The 20410-nt window shown below is 36.7% G+C and overlaps 1 protein-coding gene across 4 annotated transcripts in view; it reads right to left on the bottom strand.

Annotated features, from left to right (window-relative positions):
• KIAA1958 (KIAA1958 ortholog) overlaps positions 1–20410 on the bottom strand; it is a 284958-nt gene that overhangs the window by 59200 nt on the left and 205348 nt on the right. For all 4 annotated transcript variants that reach the window (XM_077142212.1, XM_077142185.1, XM_077142195.1 and 1 more), the window contains one exon: positions 1696–1868. In XM_077142212.1, coding sequence (XP_076998327.1) covers positions 1696–1868 — 173 coding nt within the window. The remainder of the gene's footprint in view (positions 1–1695; positions 1869–20410) is intronic.

Raw genomic sequence — 20410 nt, 5'->3', positions numbered from 1 at the left:
ACTAGAAATTTTGAATTTTACATTGTTGAATTATAAATTTTGTTGCATTTCTTTACTGAATGGTGAGAACTTCTTTCTAGCACCCTCCAACTCCCTGAGGAGTCTGTATCCTCTCAATCTAGGGCGATTGCCAGGTGCTGTTTGAGTTCTTCTCTTTTTACTGAAGTCCAGAAATTGCCTCTAGGCAGAAAGTATAAGAGATGGTAGCACTGTTGTCACTTATTTCCCCTTTCATAGGGATCAGAGTCCTGCACTCTCTGAAAAACAGTTGTTCATATATTGTGTTCAGTTATCTAGTTGTTACAGCAGGTGACTAATTCTGGACCCTTTTACTTCCTCATGATCAAAAGGAGAAATTTCAATTTATTTTCAAATATGATCAATGATTTGATTATCTTGTTGCTCACTCTGATGACTCTTTTTTTTTTTTTTCTATAAACATTTCAGAAATATTCCATCTCTCATCTACTATTTAAAGGCCTTGGTATCTAAATTGTTTGTTGTTTCTACTTATCCTCACTCCTGGTGGTTTATTTCCTTGAATGGCTGGTGATTTTTTTTTCAATGAGTCCATATTTAGTTGATCTTAACCTGCAAAAAACCTAAGCATTTAAATAGTGGATATTTCTGTTCAGAGATTCTTAACATCGATTCTGATAGGAACCAGATAATGCTACTGACCTAGAACCTCTTTAGGCCCCTTTCAGTGTCCTTTCCTTAATCATGGATTCTTCAGTTCGTCTACCTATCCCTTTCCTTCCTTAATAATGTTATCAGCACGTGCCCTTAGGGAGACTTCTGCCGTTCATACATGCTTACTGCTCACTGTTCCAGTTTCAGCCTCCTGTTTTGGGGAGTAAAGGGGAGAAGGAAAGTGCCCTGTGGATTTTCCTTTTCTTTCTGCAAGTGAACAGTATCCAGTGTGCCAGAAGTAGAAGCCTGGTCTTCCTATTTTATCTCTTATTGATGTCCTAAATACATCGCACACAAGTCAAGGATCTTACCTACTCTCATGGCTTCAATTCAATTATCAGACCTTTAAATCTATACTTCTAAATAACATTTTCCCCATATTTCAAGTACCACACACTCAACTGCTTAATGGACACACCCACTTTGACATCTGCCTGAACCAAAAACATTATATAACTTTTTGCACCTCACTTCCAGTTAATTTTCCTGAAATACCACTCTCATTATGCTCCTTCCTGCGCAAAACACTTCAGTGCTTTTCCGATGTTTACAATATGTTATTTTGGTGACTTAAGGGTTATCAAAATCTGGCTTTACAGTCCGTATGTCTATATATGAAGTTTCTGCTGCTGGCATGTGAATCTATTCCCTCCAATGTAACTCTTCCTCACATCATTCAGTCTAGAATACTGCCGTCCCCATTTAAACTTTCTGAAATCCTACCTCTCACAATCTAGCTTAAAGGATCTCTTCTCTAGTCTCACCAACCTGAAGTTAACTTACCCAACCAAATTTTTTCAGAAATTTCTGATCTGTACAATTCACAGAACATTTAGTAAATTCTGTCTTGGACTGGGGATATTTCTTCCTATGTTATGTTCTTTCAAAGTTTCCCTAGGCAGAGAGCAACTATTCTGTGTTCCCCACAATGCTTGGCACAGTGTCTGGCACTTGGAAAATGCTCATGAAGTTGCTAGAGAAGTGAAGTCAAGATCTCCTTACCTTGGTGATGTCCGTATGGTCTCTGAGCCCGTTGGTCATGCACCAGTATCGCCACACGTTCAGGGCGTACCGCGTGGCTTTGGTGGTATTTGGGCTCACTGCACTGGTACACAGATCATTCAAGTCATCATTAATATTAAATACGGGAAATTTGTTGAGTTTAGTAGAATAGGCTAGAAACAAAAACAATAAAAGGCATTAAAATAACATGCCATTCCCTTTTTCTGTAGAGAATTACATCTTGGGATCATGTTAAATAACAGAATGCCTAAGAGCTAATATTAAAAAATGAAATGTCTACCCAGTATAACATATCAATAAATAAATAAGGGAGCAATATTTTCAGCATGGAACCAATGCAGTCAACCTGCATTTAATCCCAGCCATTTTGCCATATATGCTAAATGATGTACTAGGGCAGACTTTCCAATAATGGGGAAAAAAAAGAATGTTCTATCTGCATATTTCACTAAGAAAAAAAAAGCATTTCTATAACAAAAAGAAAAGAAAACAAGTTACACATCTTTCTTTTACCCTCAGAACATGAAGGGCTGTCATTTCTTTCTCATACATTGTAGAGAGGCCTAGTGTGCCATCCTGAGTAGGCCTGAGTTAAACGCTATTAGTGTATTTCTTTAATTCTCCTCACAACTTAATAAAGAGAAAGATACTTTAACCCTGATCACACAATGCATCAATTAACTTAGTATCAGAATGGAAGATCAAGGGAGAGAACTATTTGGGGAAACAGGAAGGAAGACTCAAGAGGGACTCACATCTTCTCAAAGGAGAGAAAACGGATTTTAAACTGACAAAATTACTTCAGATAAAGATCAGTTTCACTCCATGTGCCCACTTGAAATGTTGGTAAAGAGATAACCAAGTCCATACCATTAAATGGCCTTTCTTTATACTGTCACCTGTTAAACCCAGGTTTAATCGATTTGAATTAAATTTAACTGTCTTTGGATAGGAAAATACCCATCAGAGTAAACCACTTAAGTGTCTTCGTTGAAGTAATTTCCCATCTGCACTTTATCTAATGATTCTGACCATCTGTGGGACATTTAAACAATGCATTAACTGGCTTATGTCTGAGAAAAAGCAGGAAGAAAAGTTAATGCAGTCACCAAGGTGATCTACAAACTGGTATCACTTTACCTAACTCAGTTCACCTTTTGCCTCTTCCACTGGGGAACTAATTCCTCTACACCACATCACCAGCCTCCTGTGGCCCCAGGACCCCTCTGTGCCCAGGATACCCACATTTTCCCCACACTCAGCCTGTGTTTTCTCTCTGCTGTTGTTCTGCCAATCAGGATACTGCCCTGTTTTCATGTCCAATTACAAACTCCTCTCTATGTAACCTTTCCAAGTCTTGATCCTGCCTAGAATTACTGAATACATAATCTGTTTTAATAAAGTTGCATAGCAAGAAAGGAACAAGCAATGCTGGGAACACTCTATGAAGCAACAGGGCCATATTGTTAAATTTCTTTCACTGCCCACCTAAACCAGGATTATTTGTGGAACTTGCTTGCTATAAGGATTGTGGTATAAGATGTATTACTATTATATTCAGGGCTTATTGAGTACCTACTATATGCCAAGAGGTTTTAGATAAACTACCTGTAATCTGTAAGCAACCCCGTTGTCATATCTATTTTACAGAAGGAAACTGAGCCTCACACATTAGGTAACTTCATATATTCATTCATCCAGTATTTATCAAGGGACCCTCCCTGAACTAGGCACTGTATTTTTCTAAAGCCACAGATTTAATGAGTGGTAGAGCCAGGGTTTGGACCTGGGTCCCTCTGACTCGACGTTCTGGCCACTATAACAAAATGACCAGGTACTGCAGGGATAAAGTTCTCAGTAAAGAATACAACTTAGATATTAGGCACTGGTATTTATGAAAAATATACCCCCTCCCAACTCAACTTACTCAGATTATCTTCTAGCGAGGAAAATGAAGTTTGAATTATTTAGATGATTGCTATATTTCAAACAGATATAAATCTTTCATTTTTTTCCTTAATTAAAAAAAATCACAGAACAGATATTGTGCCTTGAGAATGGAAACCCAAATCCGAGTACATAGAGAACTGGGTAAAGAATGCTCGTGAGCTTGCATAATGGGGAAAATTATGTGAAAATGGTTAAATCACCATATAGTCCCTTCATGACTGGGCTTAAGGATTAAATTATATTTATTTAATAAAATTTTTTTAATTAATTTTTTATAGAGCTATGCTGGTGAGAAATTTTTATGGGGACAATACTGATGGAGAAACAAAAGTAAGAACTCATAATGAATACAGAAGAAATGGAAATACTGAAAAACTGATTTGAATGTCTGTTCCACTAGATAACAGGACAAACTCTGGGCTCAAAGTTAGAAAGAGCTGGCAGGGGGAGTGGGAATGGACCATGGGGTGGGGAGTATAAGGACTGACAAATCTAAACAAGTGCTCTCTATGCACAGCTACCACTTACATCATTTACCAACAACACAGTTGTTGGCAAGCACAGTTGGGTAAAGCGAGGAACATATGCTGTGAAAGAGAGAGTGGGCATTGCCTTTGGGCAGCCTCACTGAACACAAACAGGAAAAAAGAAAAGCAGAGAAATCCCTGAATGCACACCATCTCTCCACTAATTCTTTCCCTATTTCTCCAATTAGAGAGTTTGCAGCTTTTGAGCTGCTTTCCAGCTTATATACCCCAAAGGAAAGCCTATTCATGGGCTCTTCTTTGGCCACTCATTATGGCTGGGTAAAGTCCAACGGCAGAGCCCTGTGCAAAACTGAGCTTGGTAAGCTGTACCAAGAAGGAACCTTTAACAATGTCTAAGCAATCCCTATCCGCTACGAATAATTATCAATCAAGACTTCCACTTTAAAACGTGAGCAGACAATCAAACATCACCAGCTACTGGGAAAAACCAACAGCATAAAAGTCACCAAGATACATATGCAGAGCAAATAACACATTCCCTACCACTCCTTCCTAAAATAGAGTTAATTCAGAAAACCAAGGAAAACTTTAAAGACATCATAAATATATACTAGAAAGACTTGAGAGAATATTGTACCCTTAAAACAAGAACAAGCCTCAGTGGAAAAGGAAAAATGGATGAACAAGAAAGAGCCTGGAAATCGAAATTGATTGAAAAGATGTATTCTAAAAACAATTAATAGAGGAGCTGAATATCAGAACGAACATGGTTAAAAGGTAAATAAGTGATCTGAAAGGAATTCTCCCTAAACAAATAAATAAAAATTTAAAAATTATGAATGTGAAGTTAAGAGACAAGGAGAACAAATCCAAGAGATGAAATATCAGTGGGGGATGTTCATGTGTTTCTTGGAAATTGTTCATTCCTCTAAGTTGTCTACTGTCTTGGCACACAGTGGTTCATAGTATCCTCTAACGGTTTTTCTTTTATTTCTTTGGAATCCATAGTAATCATCCCACTCTTGTATTTGATTTTATTTGCATCTTCTTTCTTTTTTTTTTTTTGATTCAGATTTTTTTTATTAATTGACAGAAAAAAAGAAATTAACCCAACATTTAGAAATCATACCATTCTACATATGCAATCAGTAATTCTTAACATCATCACATAGATGCATGATCATCGTTTCTTAGTACATTTGCATCGGTTTAGAAGAACTAGCAACACAACAGAAAAAGATATAGAATGTTAACATAGAGAAAAAAAATAAAAGTAATAATAATAGTAAAAAAAAAAAAAACCTATAGCTCAGACGCAGCTTCATTCAGTGTTTTAACAGGATTACTTTACAAATAGATATTATTGTGCTGTCCATTTTTGAGTTTTTGTATTTAGTCCTGTTGCACAGTCTGTATCCCTTCAGCTCCAATTACCCATTATCTTACCCTGTTTCTAACTCCTGCTGGACTCTGTTACCAATGACATATTCCAAGTTTATTCTCGAATGTCGGTTCACATCAGTGGGACCATACAGTATTTGTCCATTAGTTTTTGGCTAGACTCACTCAGCATAATGTTCTCTAGGTCCATCCATGTTATTACATGCTTCATAAGTTTATCCTGTCTTAAAGCTGCATAATATTCCATCGTAGGTATACGCCACAGTTTGTTTAGCCACTCGTCTGTTGATGGACATTTCGGCTGTTTCCATCTCTTTGCAATTGTAAATAACGCTGCTATAAACATTGGTGTGCAAATGTCCGTTTGTGTTTTTGCCCTTAAGTCCTTTGAGTACATACCCAGCAAGGGTATTGCTGGGTCGTATGGCAATTCTATATTCAGCAATTCTATATTCCTCAGTTTCTGAGGAACAGCCACACTGCCTTTCACAGTGGTTGCACCATTTGACATTCCCACCAACAGTGGATAAGTGTGCCTCTTCCTCCGCATCCTCTCCAGCACTTGTCATTTTCTGTTCTGTTGATAATGGCCATTCTGGTGGGTGTGAGATGATATCTCATTGTGGTTTTGATTTGCATTTCTCTAATGGCCAGGGACATTGAGCATCACTTCATGTGCCTTTTGGCCATTTGTATTTCCTCTTCTGAGAGGTGTCTGTTCAAGTCTTTTTCCCATTTTGTAATTGGGTTGGCTGTCTTTTTGTTGTTGTTGAGTTGAACAACCTCTTTATAAATTCTGGATACTAGACCTTTATCTGATACGTCATTTCCAAATATTGTCTTCCATTGTGTAGGCTGTCTTTCTACTTTCTTGATGAAGTTCTTTGATGCACAAAAGTGTTTAATTTTGAGGAGCTCCCATTTATTTATTTCCTTCTTCAGTGCTCTTGCTTTAGGTTTAAGGTCCATAAACCCGCCTCCAGTTGTAAGATTCATAAGATATCTCCCAATATTTTCCTCTAACTGTTTTATGGACCTAAACCTAATGTTTAGATCTTTGATCCATTTTGAGTTAACTTTTGTATAGGGTGTGAGATATGGGTCTTCTTTCATTCTTTTGCATATGGATATCCAGTTCTCTAGGCACCATTTATTGAAGAGACTGTTCTGTCCCAGGTGAGTTGGCTTGACTGCCTTATCAAAGATCAAATGTCCATAGATGAGAGGGTCTATATCTGAGCACTCTATTCGATTCCATTGGTCGACATATCTATCTTTATGCCAATACCATGCTGTTTTGACCACTATGGCTTCATAATATGTCTTAAAGTCAGGCAGCGCGAGACCTCCGGCTTCGTTTTTTTTCCTCAAGATGCTCTTAGCAATTCGGGGTACCCTGCCCTTCCAGATAAATTTGCTTATTGGTTTTTCTATTTCTGAAAAATAAGTTGTTGGGATTTTGATTGGCATTGCATTGAATCTGTAAATCAATTTAGGTAGGATTGACATCTTAACTATATTTAGTCTTCCAATCCATGAACACGGTATGCCCTTCCATCTATTTAGGTCTTCTGTGATTTCTTTTAACAGTTTTTTGTAGTTTTCTTTATATATGTTTTTTGTCTCTTTAGTTAAATTTATTCCTAGGTATTTTATTCTTTAAGTTGCAATTGTAAATGGGATTCGTTTCTTGATTTCCCCCTCAGCTTGTTCATTACTAGTGTATAGAAATGCTACAGATTTTTGAATGTTGATATTGTAACCTGCTACTTTGCTATACTCATTGATTAGCTCTACTAGTTTTGTTGTGGATTTTTCCGGGTTTTCGACGTATAGTATCATATCGTCTGCAAACAGTGATAGTTTTACTTCTTCCTTTCCAATTTTGATGCCTTGTATTTCTTTTTCTTGTCTAATTGCTCTGGCTAGAACCTCTAACACAATGTTGAATAATAGTGGTGATAGTGGACATCCTTGTCTTGTTCCTGATCTTAGGGGGAAAGTTTTCAATTTTTCCCCATTGAGGATGATATTAGCTGTGGGTTTTTCATATATTCCCTCTATCATTTTAAGGAAGTTCCCTTGTATTCCTATCTTTTGAAGTGTTTTCAACAGGAAAGGATGTTGAATCTTGTCAAATGCCTTCTCGGCATCAATTGAGATGATCATGTGATTTTTCTGCTTTGATTTGTTGATACCGTGTATTACATTAATTGATTTTCTTATGTTGAACCATCCTTGCATACCTGGGATGAATCCTACTTGGTCATGATGTATAATTCTTTTAATGTGTTGTTGGATACGATTTGCTAGAATTTTATTGAGGATTTTTGCATCTATATTCATTAGAGACATTGGTCTGTAGTTTTCTTTTTTTGTAATATCTGCCTGATTTTGATATGAGGGTGATGTTGGCTTCATAGAATGAATTAGGTAGTTTTCCCTCCACTTTGATTATTTTGAAGAGTTTGAGGAGAGTTGGTACTAATTCTTTCTGGAATGTTTGGTAGAATTCACATGTGAAGCCGTCTGGTCCTGGATTTTTCTTTTTAGGAAGCTTTTGAATGACTGATTCAATTTCTTTACTTGTGATTGGTTTGTTGAGGTCATCTATTTCTTCTTGAGTCAAAGTTGGTTGTTCATGTCTTTCCAGGAACCCGTCCATTTCATCTAAATTGTTGTATTTATTAGCGTAAAGTTGTTCATAGTATCCTGTTATTACCTCCTTTATTTCTGTGAGGTCAGTAGTTATGTCTCCTCTTCCATTTCTGATCTTATTTATTTGCATCCTCTCTCTTCTTCTTTTTGTCAATCTTGATAAAGGCCCATCAATCTTATTGATTTTCTCATAGAACCAACTTCTGGTCTTATTGATTTTCTCTATTGTTTTCATGTTTTCAATTTCATTTATTTCTGCTCTAATCTTTGTTATTTCTTTCCTTTTGCTTGCTTTGGGATTAGTTTGCTGTTCTTTCTCCAGTTCTTCCAAGTGGACAGTTAATTCCCGAATTTTTGCCTTTTCTTCTTTTCTGATATAGGCATTTAGGGCAATAAATTTCCCTCTTAGCACTGCCTTTGCTGCGTCCCATAAGTTTTGATATGTTGTGTTTTCGTTTTCATTCGCCTCGAGGTATTTACTAATTTCTCTTGCAATTTCTTCTTTGACCCACTTGTTGTTTAAGAGTGTGTTGTTGAGCCTCCACGTATTTGTGAATTTTCTGGCACTCCGCCTATTATTGATTTCCAACTTCATTCCTTTATGATCCGAGAAAGTGTTGTGTATGATTTCAATCTTTTTAAATTTGTTAAAACTTGCTTTGTGACCCAGCATATGGTCTATCTTTGAGAATGATCCATGAGCACTTGAGAAAAAGGTGTATCCTGCTGTTGTGGGATGTAATGTCCTATAAATGTCTGTTAAGTCTAGCTCATTCATAGTAATATTCAGATTCTCTATTTCTTTATTGATCCTCTGTCTAGATGTTCTGTCCATTGATGAGAGTGGTGAATTGATGTCTCCAACTATTATGGTATATGTGTCTTTTTCCCTTTTCAGTGTTTGCAGTGTATTCCTCACGTATTTTGGGGCATTCTGGTTCGGTGCGTAAATATTTATGATTTTTATGTCTTCTTGTTTAATTGTTCCTTTTATTAGTATATAGTGTCCTTCTTTGTCTCTTTTAACTGTTTTACATTTCAAGTCTAATTTGTTGGATATTAGTATAGCCACTCCTGCTCTTTTCTGGTTGTTATTTGCATGAAATATCTTTTCCCAACCTTTCACTTTCAACCTATGTTTATTTTGGGTCTAAGATGTGTTTCCTGTAGACAGCATATGGAAGGATCCTGTTTTTTAATCCATTCTGCCAGTCTATGTCTTTTGATTGGGGAATTCAGTCCATTAACATTTAGTGTTATTACTGTTTGGATAATATTTTCCTCTAACATTTTGCCTTTTGTATTATATATATCATACCTGACTTTCCTTCTTTCTACACTCTTCTCCATACCTCTCTCTTCTGTCTTTTCGTATCTGACTCTAGTGCTCCCTTTAGTATTTCTTGCAGAGCTGGTCTCTTGGTCACAAATTCTCTCAGTGACCTTTTGTCTGAGAATGTTTTAATTTCTCCCTCATTTTTGAAGGACAATTTTGCTGGAAATAGGAGTCTTGGTTGGCAGTTTTTCTCTTTTAGTAATATAAATATATCATCCCACTGTCTTTTAGCTTCCATGGTTTCTGCTGAGAAATCTACACATAGTCTTATTGGGTTTCCCTTGTATGTGATGGATTGTTTTTCTCTTGCTGCTTTCAAGATCCTCTCTTTCTCTTTGACCTCTGACATTCTAACTAGTAAGTGTCTTGGAGAACGCCTATTTGTGTCTAATCTCTTTGGGGTGCGCTGCACTTCTTGGATCTGTAATTTTAGGTCTTTCATAAGAGTTGGGAAATTTTCAGTGATAATTTCTTCCATTAGTTTTTCTCCTCCTTTTCCCTTCTCTTCTCCTTCTGGGACACCCACAACACGTATATTTGTGCGGTTCATATTGTCCTTGAGTTCCCTGATACCCTGTTCAAATTTTTCCATTCTTTTCCCGATAGTTTCTGTTTCTGTTTGGAATTCAGATGTTCCATCCTCCAAATCACTAATTCTATCTTCTGTCTCTTTAAATCTATCATTGTAGGTATCCATTGTTTTTTCCATCTTTTCTACTTTATTCTTCACTTCCATAAGTTCTGTGATTTGTTTTTTCAGTTTTTCTATTTCTTCTTTTTGTTCAGCCCATGTCTTCTTCATGTCCTCCCTCAATTTATCGATTTCGTTTTTGAAGGTTTTCCATTTCTGTTCATATATTCAGCATTAGTTGTCTCAGCTCCTGTGTCTCATTTGAACTATTGGTTTGTTCCTTTGACTGGGCCATATTTTCAATTTTCTGAGCCTGATCCGTTATCTTCTGCTGGCGTCTGGGCATTTAGTCAGATTTCCCTGGGTGTTGGACCCAACAGGTTGAAATATTTTTCTGTGAAATCTCTGGGTTCTGTTTTTCTTATCCTGCCCAGTAGGTGGCGCTCGTGGCACACGTTTGTCTGCGGGTCCCACCAGTGAAAGTTGCTGTGGGTCCTTTAACTTTGGAAAACTCTCACCGTGGGGGAGGTTCGCCAGCCGAAGTGGCTTGGAAGATTGCCAGCCGACCCAGGGGTCCGAACGCGGGGAGGGTCACTGTCCGCCACAGCCCGGGAGAGAGCCCGTCCGAATTTCCTAGTCAGCCCAGGGCGCCAAGCGTGGCGGGAGGGCGCCAGCTGCCGCGGCCTAGGAGAGTGCACCGTTCCCAGCCGGACCGGGGAGCCACGTGTTTGGAAGGGACCCCTCCGGTCACCGTTCTCCGCAGCATGGGGATTTCCGATCCAATTCTCTCAGTTGGTCCGGGGGGCCGTGCATGGTGGGGGCGCCAGCCGCCGCGGCTTGAGGGGACCGCCTGCCCAATTCTCTCAGCTGGCCCGGGAAGGAGGAGGGGAGGGACTCCGGCCGCTTGCTGTCCCGCCCGGGGAAGACCGCGCCCTGCGGCGATCTCACCGGAGCGTGTTCTCCCAACCAGTCAGCCGTTCCAAGATGGGTTATGCTGTCTTTTTGATCTCTGTCGTGGCTCAGGGAGCTGTTCTGTATCGTTTCTACTCCCCTAGTAGCTGTTCTGGAGGAGGAACTAAGATCCACGCATCTTACTAAGCCACCATCTTCTCTGGAAGGCTCTTCTTTCTTTTTGACATAGTTTAGTTAAGGGTATGTCGGTCTTCTTGGGCAGGCACCAGGAATTGAACCTGGGTCTCTGGCATGGCAGGCGTGAATTTTGCTACTAAGCCATTGTTGCACTCCCAGCTCTTTCTTCCTTTTTAATGTATGCGCTTAGAGCTATAAATTTCCCTTTTAGTATTGCCTTCACTGCATCCCATAGGCTTTGATATGTTGTTTTCTTGTTTTCATTCATCTCCAGATATTTACCGATTTCTCTTGCAATTTCTTCTTCGACCCACTGGTAATTTAAGACTGTGTTGTTTAACCGAAATATATTTGTGAAAGCTCTGCTTCTTTTGTGGTTGATTGCCAGCTTCATTCCATCATGATCAGAGAAAGTCCTTTGAATAATTTCAGTATTGCTAAATTTATTGAGCTGTGCCTTGTGTCCAAGCATGTGATCTGTCCCGGAGAATGTTACATGAGTACTAGAGAAGAATGGTGTTTGGGGATGTAACAATCTATACAGGTATGTTAGGTCTAATCCATTTATCACATTGTTTAGTTTCTCTATTTCCTTATTGATCATCCATCTTGTTGTTTTATCTATAGAATAGAGTGGTTTATTGAAAACTCCCACTATTTTTGTAGAAACATCTACTGCTCCCTTCAGTTTGGCCAATGTTTGACTCAGGTACTTTGGAGCTCCTTGATTAGCAGCATAACCATTTATGATTGTTGTTTCTTCTTGTTGAATTGTCCCTATTAACATAAAGTGTCCTTCCTTGTCTCTTACGACATCTTTACATTTAAAGTCTACTTTGTCTGATGTTAGTATAACTACCCCTGCTTTCTTTTGTCTAAGCTTGCATGGAGTATTTTTTTCACTCTTTTACTTTCAATTTACTTGTATCCTTGGGTTTAAGATGAGTCTCTTGTAAACAGCATATAGATGGATCATACTTTTTAAACCATTCTGTCAATCTGTATCTTTTAACTGGGGAGTTTAATCCGTTCACATTCAAAGTTATTACCATAAAGGCAGTTCTTAAATCTACCATCTCATCCTTTGGGTTTTATTTCACAGACCTATGATTTCCCTCTCTCTCTTTATATCTTTTAAGTTACTCTGACTGATGAAGGTTCTTCAATTCTGTGCCCTTGCCCAGATCTCCCTCTCTCTCGTCTTTTTTTTTTTCCAGCCAATGGAACTCCCTTTAGTATTTCTTGCAGGTCAGTTCTCTTGTGAACAAATTCTTTCTACATTTGTTTGTCTGTGAAGATTTTAGCTCTCCATCATTTTTGAAGGACAGCCTTGCTGGATAAAGAATTCTTGCCTGAAAATTTTTCTGTTTCAAAATCTGAAATATGTCATACCTGCCTTCTCACCTCCATGGTGGCCCCTGAGTAATCAGCACTTAGTCTTCTTTGGCAGCCCTTGTATGTGGTAAATTGCTTTTCTCTTATTGCTTTCAGGATTTTCTCCTCTTCAGCATTTGACAATCTGATTAGTATGTGTCTTGGAGTGGGTCTATTTGTATTTATTCTACTTGGAGTTCATTGGGCTTCTCTGATTTGACCATATATGTCTTTCATACAGATTGGGAATTTTCCCCCAATTACTTCTTCAAATACTCTTTCTAGCCCTTCTCTCTTCTCCTTCTGGGACACCAAATATTATTATATTTGTGCACTTCATGTTGTCCTTCACTTCCCTGAGATCCAACTCAAAATTTCCCGTCCCTTATTGTGAATTACTGATTATATATGTAGAACGGAATGATCAAAATAATAATGTTTTTGTTTGTTTGGTGTTTTTGTGGTATTTACAAAAATAAAAAAATAAAATTAATTAATTAAAAAAAATTCCCCATTCTTTTCACCATTTGTTTTTTGTGCGTTTGCATTCAATTGCTCTGTCTTCTAGTTCACTTATTTTATCCTTCTGCTTCTTCAAATCCCCTCTTGTCTCTAGTACATTTTTAATTTGATTTCCACTATTTTTATTTCCTTAAGATGTCCTGCTTTTCCATTCACTCTTTCAAATTCTTTTTATGTTCTTGTAGTGACTTCTTGATATCCTCTATATTGTTAGCTAACGCATTGAAGTTATTTATGAGATTTGTATGTACTTTGCAAAATCTGTGTCTCCTTTGGCTTTTTAATTTGGTCATTTTACTTGGCCATCCTTTCTTGCATCTTCACGTGCTCTGTCATCTTCTGCTGATTTCTAGGCATTTGATTATCTTGATGAGATTATTTTGGAAGTTGATTTCCCCCACTCATCTAAGATTTTATATTTCCTTGTGTTTACATTGAAGGTCAGAAAAGTTGTCTGCTGGAGTGCCTTTTCCCTTTCTTCCCAGCAGACAATGCTCCTGCAACACCTCTTCCCTACAACCCCATCTCTCCCCAACTGCAGCAGTGTGCTAGACCGGGCCCACACCAGGCAACAATACAGCCAAGGCCACTACTGTGTGCACTAGTAGCCACCAACTCCAGGGACAGGGAGTGGGCACTGTACATCTTAAGCAAGACCTGCCCATGGGCCCAATGTGTCTGGTGCTCCCCAGACTCCTGTGTGGAAAGGCCTTAGATTGTGGGACTGAGAATTTTCACTTCAGCAGTCAACAGCCAGCCCAGGAGTGATCTGCTTTTCACCATCCAGTGAGACCTGTGTTTGTAATAGGGCACTGCTTTGACAGCTGGGTTATCTGTGTTTCTCACCCAAAACAGGGCTGGGTACATGTGCAGGGTGTGTAGAACAGCTCTGAATGCATACGGGCTGGAGATGCTCTGGTAAGCCCTGTACTTTCTGACCTACCTAGAAGGTGGCACTGTTTGGACCCTTAATCATCCTCAGAAGCTGTTTGCCTCTGAGCCCTGGCTGTGACTGCTTGTTTTTAAACAGCAGTTTAGCTTCTCAGGCCCTGATGGCTGCGATCACATGCCAAGTCGCGTTCCCTCCACAAGCCTCTACCTTGCAGCAAGGAAGTCACTCAGTGCTCACAGTAGGTGCAAAATCATTGCCAGCACCTGGGACAGAATGGCTCAATATACATTTTATAAAAATTCAGAAGAAAAAAGGAGTAAGGATAAAATAAAGTTTCATTAATCAAAGAAAGATTTGAATCTTCAGGATGTTAGGGTTCATGAACTGCCAAATAGAAATACAGAAAGAAGACACATACATAGATACATCTTGGTGAAAGTTCTAAAGTCTAAGCACAAAGAAAATTCTACAACCTTCCTGTAGATGGGAACAGCCACTGACATAGTTCTATGGGACAGGAATCAGATTTCTCATCCCTGATACCAAATGCTAAAAATAATGACTCAGTCTCCTCAAAGATCTAATGAAAAGGGCTTTAAGAATTTGATTACCTAGCTAAGGTATCTTTCAAGAGTTTGGGCAAAATAAAGACATTTTCAATCTTGAAAAGAAACAGCATTCATTTTTTACAAAAAATCACCATCCTTAAAAGAAAAAAAACTAGTTATGGATATTTGCCAATAAAATGAAAACTGAATTAAAGAAAGTGCTAGATGTGGGTACAAGATAAAGTGAAGAGCAAAGAATTAATGTGAATTAATGTTAAATCAAGCTTAGTAAACAGTCCTAAGAAAGGACTGTGAAAATGGATGAGGCATGATAGAACAAAATCTTGAACCAAAATTCCCCATGATTTCAATAAAATATGGGGGAATGGGAATGGGATATGAAAAGTATGGTTGAGATCTCATCCTGTTTGTAGAGGGAAAAAGAGGAGGGACATAACAAACGCAGATTAATTATTTAAATTAAAAACGTATGGTTATATTGGTGAGAATGTAAAATGGTGCAGTTACTGTGGAAAGCAGTTTGGCAGTTCCTCAGAAAGTTAAATATAGAATTACCATATAACCTGGCAATTCCACTACTAGGTATATACCTCAAAGAATTGGAAACAGAGACTCAAAACAGTTACCTGTCCACCAACATTCACAGTAGCATATTCACAACAGCCAAAAGGTAAAGGCAACCAAAATGTCCACCCACAGAGGGATAAACAAAACACGATGTACACATAATAGGGACTATTTCCCAGTCATTAAAAGGAAAGAAGCCCTGATACATATTACAATATGGATGAATCCTAAAGACATCATATTAAGTGAAATAAACAAGACAAAAAGGATAAATATTGTATGATTTCACTTATATGATATACTTAGAATAACCTAATTCACCAGAGAGAAAGTAGATTACAGATTACTAGGGGTTGTGGAGAGGGAATGGGTAATCATTGCTTAATGGGTAGAGTCTCTATTTGGGGTGGGGAAAAAATTTGGCAATGGATGGTATTACTACAATAGTATAGCACAGTATTTTAATATAATTAACATAACTGACTTGTACATATAAAAGTGGTTAAAAGAGGGGCGGGTTACGGTGGCTCAGCAGGCAAGAATGCTTGCCTGCCATGCCAGAGGACCCAGGTTCGATTCCCGGTGCCTGCCCATGTAAAAAAAAAACAACAACAACAAACAAACAAACAAAAAAAGTGGTTAAAAGGGGAATTTTGTGTTGTATATATGCTACCACAATATATTTTTTTAACTGTATGTTTATATCCAGTTCCAAAAATAAATATTAGGAGGAACAACCATTAAAATGGACATGAAATTTTAGAAGAAAACAACAAATAAAGGATTATCAAAAGAAAAAGAATCAAACAAAAACTGAAAACCTACAATCTATGCGGCAAAATTCAGAACAGGTAACAAAAGAAATAAAGATTCAACAAACAAAGCATGATGTATAAAACTTAAAATGATGGCAGGTCATCCTCCACTTATACCCATGATGAAGCAGCTGGCATTATACTATCCTACATGCTGAAGACAAAACTGATAAACTAATTAGAAAAAAAAGAGCGAGAAGGCACAAGTTACTACACAGGAAATGAAAAGGTTATCACTACAGATCCAGCAGATGTTGTAAAGACAGTAAAAAGATATGAACAGTTTTATGCTGATAAATTATAAATTTTAAAGAACATGGACAAATGGAAGAAACACAATTTTCTAAAACTGAACAAAAATATAAAATCTGAATAGCCCTACATCCATTAAGTAAAATGAATCTATTATTAAATACATCCCACAAAGAAAACTTCAGATTAAGATGGCTTTACCACTAAGTTTTTCTAACATTTAAGGAACAAATCATGCCAATCTTACAAAATTTGCTAGCAGGTAGAAAAAGAGAATATCACCCAACTACTTTTATAGGTCAGCATGACCTTAAGAATATGACAAGGATAAAGGAATAATACTTGGGAAAATTTTACACCAACTTAGTTCACAAACACAGGCACAAAAATCTTTAACAAAACATGGACAAATTTATAACACGCTTTACACCATACACATGCAAGCAAAAATTCAAGATGAATCCTAAACCTAAAAGTAAAAGGTAAAATTAACACATTTAGACAAAAACATAGGACAACATCTTTATGACCTTGGAGTAGTCATATATTTTAAAACAGGACATAAAAAAGCACTACCTGAAAAGTAAAAGATGATAAATTGGATTTCATTAAAACAAAAAAACAGAACATATAGTAAAATGTAGCATTAAGAGGGTAAAAGGCAAGCTACCTAGTGGGAGAAGATATTTGCGGTATATTTATCCAACAGAAAAATTAGAAGGCAGATAATCCAACTAAAATGAACCAAATTTGAAGGGGCACTGCATAAAAAAGGAAATCCAAATGGCCAATAAGTATATTGAAAAAGTGCCAAATATCACTAATCTTGTGGGGAGTATAAATCAAGATACACCCACCAGAATGTCTACACTTAAAAACAATATGTGGACCTAACTATAAGAGCTAGAACTATAAAACTCTTAGAAGATAACATAGGGGCAAATCTTCACAACTCGGGGTTCAGCAATGGATTCTTAGATATGACACCAAAAGCAGGAGCATAAAAAGAAACAATAGATACATTTAATTTCATCAAAATTAAGAACTTTAGTGCATCAAAGAAAATGATCAAGAAAGTATAAAGACAACCTACAGAATGGGATAAAATAGTTTCAAACCATATATTGGATAAGGTTTATAATATAACCATATAATACCAGAATATTTAAGGAACTACTATAAATCAACATCAAAAAAGACAAACAACCCCATCGAAAAATGGAGAAAGGACTTGAATAGATATTTCTCCAAAGAGAATATAAAATGGCCAATGAGCACATGAAAAGATATTCAACATCATTAGCTGTTAGGGAAATGGAAATTAAAACTACAATAAGATACCACTTTACATTGAAAAGGATGGCTATTTTTTTTTTAATGGAAAATAACAAGAGTTGAAAAGGATGCAGAGAAATTGGAACTCTAGTACACTGTTGATGAAAACGTAAAATGGTGAAGCCAGTGTGGAAAGCAATCTGATGGTTCCTCAAAGTTAAACATAGAATTACCATTTCACCCAGGAATCCCACTTCTAGGTATATACCCAAAGAGAGTGAAAACAGGATTGCAAACAGATACTTGTGTACCAATGTTTATAGCAGCATTATTCACAGTAGTCAAGATCTGGAAACAACCCAAATACACATGAATGGTAAACAAAATGGGGTACATACACACAGCGGCATATTATTAATGAGCTATAGGAAAAAATGAAGTTATGAGACATGCTACAACATGGAAAAAGTTCAAAAACATTACGTTCAGTTAAATAAGCAAGACACATAAGGACAGAAATTGTATGATATCATTTATAAGAGATAACTAGAAATAGCAAATTTGCAGAGATAGCAAATTAGACGTTACTCAGAGAGCAGGGAAGGGGAGAATTTGATAAAAACAAATGGCAAGCAACACTCTTACACAGCTGGGTGGGGTGTCCATTTACGCAGCTAATTTGGAAACTAATGGGCAAGTATCCACTGAAATTGAAGATATGCCTATTCTATGATGCTAAATTCTACAAGTATACAACATGTACATTTGTGGACCAAAAGACATAAGAATATTTGTAACTGTGTAATTTTTACTAGCCCCAAACTGGAAACAACCCTATGCTTGTAAACAAGAGAATGCATATGAAACTGTAGAACACTTATACAATGAATTATTATACAACAATGAAAACGAATGGACTGCTGCAATGAATAGCAAAAAGTTAAACAAAAGAAATCAAACACAAAAGTATAAATTGAAAGAGTCCATTTACAGAGTTAAAAGAACAGACAAAATAACCCTCTGGTAAAGCGAATTTTTAGTGGCTGCCTTAGGGAGAAAACACTAAGGAGGGCAAACGAAGGGAGCTTCTGGGTTCAGGTAATGTTTTATGTGCTCATTTGGGTTATGGTTACAATAATATGTTCATCTCATAAAAATTAATCAATATACACCATTGTGATATGTGCAGTTTTCTGACTGTATGATTCAATAAGAAAATTTTCCAAAAATCTTAATACTAAAAATGAATATTCAAACCTAATAAAAGGAAAAGTAGTACCACACTCAATGGGAAGGTTCAATATTATAAAGCATGTTTGATTTCTTCAAGGAATCTTTAAATTCAATGCAATTCTAATTAAAATCCCCCCTCCACCTTTTTTGAGTGGTTACTTGTCAGGTTGATTCTAAGGTGTACATACGAGAGTAAATGCGTAAGAAAAGGAAGGCAATTTTGAAAATATCAATTCTAAAAGGAGGCCTTGCCATGAAATGAATAAATATGTAACATAACGCTGCAATAATTTAAATGGTAAATTACTGATAAAGAAATAGAGAGTATTTCTTTCTATACTGTTCTGTACATACATAAGAGAGTCCAGGAAAGATCTGTGTAAATATATAAATTCCATATATTAAAGGCGCCAATTCAAAATGTTGGGGGGAATCATGGACTCTTCAATAAATAGTTTGAAATAATTGGCTATCCAGTTGTAAAAACAAATATAAAAGCAAATTTAGATTCCTATGTCATTGCAAAAAAACACATTTCTACTATTTCCTTTTAAAAAAACTATTTTTAGAAAGACAATTTGCATGCTTTAGGAAGTAAGGAAAGGCTTTCTCAGCCAGCACAACCCAGAAAGTATTAAAAAAGATGAACTGATTGGATTACTGAATTTTAAAAATTCTACTATGAACAATAAATTTTAAAAGACAAAATACAGACCAGGAGAAAATACTTAACAACATATAAAAGTCACAAAGGAAAAATAAAAGAATCTACAAATCAGCTCACGAGGAAATGAACTGAGAACATGACAGGCAACCATTCATAGGATAAATATAAATAATGAGAAACATTAATATTAACCAGACATTATAATGAAACTGAGATTTATTTCATTTACCAGATTAGCAGAAATAAAAAAGGGGTTCTTATCTAAATGTTGGCAAAGATGTGGGGGAACTTGTATTCTCAGCTATTACTAGATTAATGTCTACATCAGAACAACTTTTTGGTTTAATTGCTGCTTTCCAGCTAAATACAGAAATATACATGTAATGCGAAGATAAAGGAACAAGGATAGCTATCAAAAGTCTGTTAGTAGAGGAATGATTAAATAAATAAGCACACAGTCATTAAAAACTGTGCTAGCTTCGACATGCTAACATGAAAATAGGTCTATATTACTGTAAGACAATATGCATAGCTTGACTCCATTTTCTCGTATGACAAAGTTTAAATGATCTATTTATAATTGTATAGAAAAATATCTGGAAGGACACATATCACATTGATTAGTACTTACCTCTGTGGAACTCAGTTTTATAATATGCATATATTAATTTATCCAATGTTATGCATCTTATTTTTGCAAGTTATAAAAATAACCAGGACATGTACATGTAGGAAATGTACATGTAGGAAAAATAAACAAAACGCCCTTTTTATATAACCCAGAAATCACTCTTTTACAAATTTATCCTAAGAATTTTAATCAAAGATGTGTACAAAAAGGCATGCTCAAGGATGATCTTTAGCACAAACTATAAAAGGGAAAAAATAGAAACAGTGAATATTCAACAAAAACACTGTAAATAGATGGAAAACTATCCAGCCAAATAATAATAATACATTCAAGGCTAAGGATCT

This window comes from Tamandua tetradactyla, chromosome 2 (genome assembly GCF_023851605.1).
Source record: "Tamandua tetradactyla isolate mTamTet1 chromosome 2, mTamTet1.pri, whole genome shotgun sequence".
In the NCBI taxonomy this organism is placed as follows: domain Eukaryota; kingdom Metazoa; phylum Chordata; class Mammalia; order Pilosa; family Myrmecophagidae; genus Tamandua; species Tamandua tetradactyla.
Note: the sequence above shows the minus strand (reverse complement) of the source record. Positions and strands in the feature narration are given on the sequence as shown.